A 6,440-nucleotide genomic window follows, 5' to 3' on the forward strand; every position below is an offset into this window, starting at 1 on the left:
GTCGGCTCTTTGTGGTTGCCTCTCATGTACATACCACGCCATGCGTTGGGGCATAATGACCAACTCAAATGCATGCAATCGATACAACCTAACATTCCAGGGAATCCATGCTTGCCTTCATGCATCATGTACAATTGGTGGATATTGTTGATAGTTGGTTTGCGCAAATATCGTTCCTCACAAACCAGACAGATCGCTTTGCAGAACTTGTACACACACTCCCGCACGGTACGCTCTGACATCCTAAAATACTCGTCTCATTTATCTGCGCCCATGTCGTATGCTAGCTGACGAATTGCAGCCGTGCATTTTTGAACGGGAAAGAAACCTTTTACCCGCCTTGCATCCATTTTCCATTGGAAATATGGAAAGCGGTCTTCCAAATCGCCAACAATACGTAAGAATAGTTCCTTCCTCATCCGAAACCGACGTCGAAACTTTACAGCGTAGATGACGTCATCTACAAAATAATCTTCTATAAGGCGATCGTGTCCGGCTTCGTGATTTCTACACAACCGCGACTTTCTTAGCTTAGATCGTGCACGTAATGTTTCGCCTAGTCGGTTTTGATAGTATGCAACCATTTTCACCATGACGGAACCAATAAACTTAACCTCCTCTACAACCATCGAATCGGATGATGAAGATGATGAAATTTTGAATATTATTTTTTGGAGAGAAGTATAAGGTATGGGTTAAAAAACTGATTGGATATTGTAGTATTCATAGTTTAAGAAAAGGGAAAGAAAAAAATTGTATATAACGGCTATATAGCCGTTTGGAATCAAAAAAAGAAAAAAAAAATTAAACACCCAATCAAGTGAAGAGAGAGAGTGCGGGACTCCTTCCCCCACCTCTTTCTCCCGTTTCCTTTGCCGCACCCCCGGTGCGGTGTTTCTCCATGCGGGACGTTTCTCGTAGCCTTCCCCGCTCACCATACCGTCCGGCCTTATGCAGCTGAATTTTATTTTCGATTTGTTGAATCTACTTTTTCATGGTCCTTAGTTTTCAATTATTTCTCACTATAATTGTACAAACAGGTATGCGACTTGTTTTTAAAAGTTAATATGGTTTACTAGTATGAATTTTTCATAACTATTAGTATTTGCTAGGCATGAAAAAGGTTGAAGTGAATTTGTATTAAATTAAAGGGAAAATGACTTATCAAGGTAATTAAGTTTTGGTATGTTTACATTTGGGTAATTATCATTTTTTTTACACATATAGGTAACAAACTTGTTGGAAGTGTTCACATATGACCATTATGTCCTGCTGTAGCAGGTTAAATCCTAGATGTGAACAATTTCAACAAGTTCTGTGACAACCCAAAAATTTCCGTTTGTTTTAACGTCGTAATTAAGCACGTCAAAAATTAGCCAAATTTATCCCAAAAATATTTTTGGCCGGATTTAAGCCCGTTGGAATATTTTAAATAATATTTGTCAAGCGAACCAAAATAAGGAGGTATAATTTAAAATTTGCCGTGTTTAACGGAAGTCGCGAAAAACCCCGTTTGCGGTTGGTGTTGGGTGGACCCCCACCCAAGCTGTAAACTCAACCCTATATAAGGATTGAGTGGGTTTCATCCCAACCTTTTTCACACCTTAGACACCTCCTCTCTCTACTTTCTCTCTCTACAAATCGGGTTTTGGTCAAAAATCGTCCCTTCAAGCTCCAAATTGGTAAGTAATCCCTCCTAACTGATAGTTTAGCTTGTTTATCCTTCAAATCTATGTCTAAATCATCCAAAAGGACCAATAACATGTGTTTACGGTCCATGAACTATCCCAAAACCGCGAACACCCTTAAATGGGGTTTTAGAGCCCCAAAACCCTTCCAAACCACTTATGGAGCTTAGTTATGACTTAGGGGCTTACATGAAAGGACTTAGAACACCAAAATCTTGATTTTTGGGGAGTAAACACGAGTGTACGGCCCAAGAGCATGCTTGGACCGTAAACACCCCCTTCTAAGGCCGTAAACACCTTTTAAGGTGTTAAAATGCTCCTTAAACACCTCCTATGCCTTGGAATAATGTATAGAACCAACCTCCATTATGTTAGGGACCTTAAACATGAGAGAAACCACCTCCTTAGGGTATTATGGCCGTAAACCCCCCAAGGAATGGTTCCTGGGCCGTAAACTCCTCTATAGTGGTCAAATGGTGCCCTAACTTCCTTCCATGGCTTGTACATTGAACTAGAACCTTGCATGCATAGCCTAGAACCACCAAAGCACAAGTAAAATGGACAAACATGAGTTTACGACCGTAAACTCAGTGTTTACGACTGTAAACTCCCAAGGGAGTGGTCCAAGAACCATAAACTCCATAAGGTGTCCATTTTGAGCCCAAATCACTTCCATAGCCCTTGAATCAACTCTAGAACCCTTATTTGTCAAGCATGAAGCCTTAAAGCACACAAATGCACCATTCCCATGAGTTCACGGCCGTAAACTCATGGGGGATATGGTTCCAAAACCGTAAACACCCCTAGACACTACTATTTGAGGAGTAAACTCCAATGTGAGTCCATACTCTCTTTATATGCAACCCTTATTACCCATAGCACTTGTAGCAAAGTGTTTTCATGTAGTTGGACATCCTCACTTGCTTGATTAGTTATTAAATGACTAATTAGATACTTAAATGTATCATTACATGTTAAATAGGATTCACGTGTGTGGTCAAGTCCTCACTTGACACTTAGCATCCTATGCCGTTCATTCATCCAAATCGCCCACGACAGGTGAGTTCATACCCCTGAATTAACCTTTTAAATGATTTTAACTGCTTTTATAGGGGGGAATACAAGTTGAACTGTACAGTTATTATACAAATCACATGTGATTAATAACTGTATAACAAAATAGATTTTGCATGTTAAACTGTTTATCCAGATTAAAGGTTTCCAAATCATGTTTTCGAATCATGTTAAAGTATGAATATCCCTTTTTAGATCATTAAACGTTATCCAAGGTTTTTCAAAGTTTGTTTACGAAAGAAACATCCAGTCGTGATTTCTTATCAAAGGTTTTCTTCACTTAAACGTTTTATACAAATCATTTTTCAAAGTTGTTTATGAAAGGTTTTTCAAAGGATTTCCAAAGGTTTTCAAAGCTTGTTTTACAAAATGACATCAATTCGTAAATTCTTATTTTTAAAGGTTTTCCAAAGGTTTCACCAAAGTTTTCTTCTATGCTTCTATTTCCTTAAGTGCATGCCTATATTTGTATAGTTATATAAATAATGTTTAAAGGACTTAGGAAGGCTAGTTCACCCTATTTCCTTTTCCTCGTTGGGATGTGGTCTGGTGGGTATCGGATATCCGTCCGAAGGTCATTTAAACATTAGTTATATATCATGTATACATGTATAGACATAAAGGTTTACATCGACCAGTTCATTTCCCTTGGGTAGCAAGGGCATCCTTCCATTAATCATTCATACACCAAAAACAATAGTAACTATTATAGGAATAGTTAGGAGATTCTATTTACTCTTTCTAGTATAGAGAATTCCAAAGGAGTCAGTTCATTCGTGAGTCTACATCATGATTCCAGTACTTATAATCGAATCCAAAATATGAGATGCATCTTCAGGACACGGATCTCCCCGTTGTCTAGTTGGTAACCAGAGTCTCCTGGAGGGAGAGCAGGCATTGTGTGTATAGATCTATACGGGACTGACACTCCAACACCCTGACTGCTAGCTACAGTCCCCGGCCGACCAAGCCAAGGGGTGACAAATGTCACATTCATTCCGACGCTTGCAGGGCGTCAAGTACTCTAATGTCGATCAGTATGGTTACGAGTATCTCTATGTTTACCTTATAATTCATGGCCTTAAGGTAACACGGTATTTTTGAAACTACCCACTTAGGATTACCGGATGTTTTAGACTTTGCTAGTTGTGTCGTTCATTCGATACTGTCTAGAGTCTGTATTTCCTTGTTTTAGACTTTGCTAGCTATGTGGTTCATTCAATACTGTTTGGAGTCTGTATTTCCTTGTTTTAGACTTTGCTAGCTGTGTCATTCATTCGATACTGTCTGGAGTCTGTATTTCCTTGTTTTAGACTTTGCTAGCTGTGTCGTTTACTCGATAATGTCTGGAGTCTGTATTTCCTTGTTTTAGACTTTGCTAGCTGTGTCGTTCATTCAATACTGTCTGGAGTTTGTATTTCCTTGTTTTAGACTTTGCTAGTTGTGTCGTTCATTCGATATTGTCTAGAATATGTGCATCCTTTTGTTAGATTGAGCCAGGCGTATCATTCATTCGATACTCTCCTGGAGTCTATGATTTCTTTTGCCTTAGTCAGTAGTATTACCTCTTAGGCATATGTTATTTTTCCCCTAGTATTTTTACTAGTGATATTCTTATACTTTCTTTAAAGTCAATACTGTATTTTGGTAAAGATAATATTTCGGGGAAAATTACTCCTTAAAACATAAGTCTATCGGGTCTTGGTAGAGGACTGCTTTTATTTAGAAAATATAGGATTTTCTGGAAATGACGCTAATACACTGTAGATTCTAAACTACTATCTTTCATAAAGTTATTTTGAATAAAAATGTGTACTTATACAAATGACACTAAATACTTATGGACTCACCAACATTATAAAAATGCTGATACTCGCTTTCAAAATAACTTATATTCTTAGGTCAGCGATAGACAGGTACATCCCGAGAGCTTTTGTGGAGACAGCCTAGTACCGAGCTGCATGTATGTTATGTTTTGTAATTACTTTGATATTAATATAACATATAACCGATGTAAAACTATTACTGTTAATGCAATGATTGTTGTACTTTGATTACTATACTGCATATGTTGTGATACTTGATATGACGTCATTCACCCCAGAACGTTTCTGCCGTTCCGGTTTTAGGGTGTGACAGATTGGTATCAGGGCATTATTTATAGTGAGCTCAGTATATCAATTCATAAAAGATATACAGCCCATAAATACATAGGGATAAAACACTCTGACCAAGAATTATACTTTAAAATATAACCATATTTTACAAAAGTATAAGAACATCCAAAATCTAAACACCCGAACAAAGTATCACAAGAAGAACAAGAATAAAAGTCTTTGGATGTTGACCATTACCATCAAACCTGGGCAGTTATGTAATCGTAAGCTGGAATAAGTGTAACCTGATCAACTACATTTATTCGAGATGCAACCAACGTGTGCTTGGGAGTGATGGTGGTGTTGCAACGAATCTGAAACTTACCAAATAGGAATGCTAGAGCCAAACATAAAGTTTAAAATACTATAGGAGTATTTTGGAATACTAAAAGACTCACATTAATCCCAAAATCATATTCAAAAGTTAAGAATCAAACAAGTAATTAAAATACCATAGGGGTATTTTAGGATCCATAGATAACCTTGTGTGAAAAACTAAAAAGATCCTTATTGATATACCTATGATTACAGAGAGTATACTTCCAAGGTTATATATGATAAGGATCCCATAGACTAAGAATGTGTGGTTTCGCTCTACTTCCTTTTCCTTGTTGGGATGTGGATATAGAGTAGTATCACATATTCGAAGGCCTATCGGATCTAGGTTATATATAATTTGTGTACCCTATGTAATTTTAGCAGGACTCTATATGGATCACCTAGTGAAATGTTAATAATCTCTTAGGATTCTCTAGACATTTCCATTCTCGCACGAACCCTGTAGAAAACCTTATCCACTTCAGTGTTCGAAAAAAGAGTTGATTCAGACCCAGAAGAGGTTCATTGAGAAGATTTCTAGTTCGGAAATAAATGAACCAAGACGAGACTATTGAAACCACCAAGTGCCTATACCTTTTAGGGACACCGGTGGGAAATCCGCCTGAATTTCTGGGATTCCAGTCATCCATCATGAAGCGCTGACACTCAAAGTCAGAATCGGAAGTAAGACGGAGTAGAAATTCAATATGTCTACACGAGAAAAGAGCCCTAGGTAACTACCTGAAGAAAACCAACGCCGATCCCAGTCAAGGATAAGAGGTAGACAGAGGGAGCCAGTACATGGAACCCGAGAAGTGTCTTTTCCTCGTATTCGTCGCGCTAATACACCCATAAAATAATACAATTTAGTGAGTTAGTGATTACACTACTCACACTATGTTTTAGGTAAATCGCCTTTTCCCGTCGCAAGTAATACGATTAGATCGGATTTCAAAACCTCGATTGAGGGTGTTTAGCCATAAGTTTTCATGAGTCCTTTTCTTCTGTGATCCTCGTTCCGAACTTCCCTCAAATCTTTCCAAGCCGGAGAGTGAACCTTTCCATCATAAAGATAACTTAGTAGGAACGACTCCCATCTTATGGCTTTCCGATACTCTTACTCCTACCTTGAATACCCGGACTACATTATAGGGATGTAGGTCGACACTAAGATAACCAATATCCAAGGCACGGGGAAAAATTA

The 6,440-nt window shown here is 38.1% G+C and overlaps 1 protein-coding gene across 1 annotated transcript; it reads right to left on the bottom strand.

The window, feature by feature from the left end:
* Positions 1–257: 257 nt before the first annotated feature.
* On the bottom strand, positions 258–629 carry LOC111897200 (uncharacterized). Its single transcript, XM_023893150.1, has one exon. It carries the CDS (start codon positions 627–629, stop codon positions 258–260), a length of 372 nt encoding a protein of 123 aa, XP_023748918.1.
* Between the last annotated feature and the right edge of the window lie 5,811 nt (positions 630–6,440).

Source organism: Lactuca sativa, chromosome 5 (assembly GCF_002870075.4).
Source record: "Lactuca sativa cultivar Salinas chromosome 5, Lsat_Salinas_v11, whole genome shotgun sequence".
Lineage (NCBI taxonomy): Eukaryota > Viridiplantae > Streptophyta > Magnoliopsida > Asterales > Asteraceae > Lactuca > Lactuca sativa.

Excerpts from the sequence above, each read along its gene's own strand:
- LOC111897200 (XM_023893150.1), bottom strand. The coding sequence starts at position 629 with ATGGTTGTAGAGGAGGTTAAGTTTATTGGTTCCGTCATGGTGAAAATG.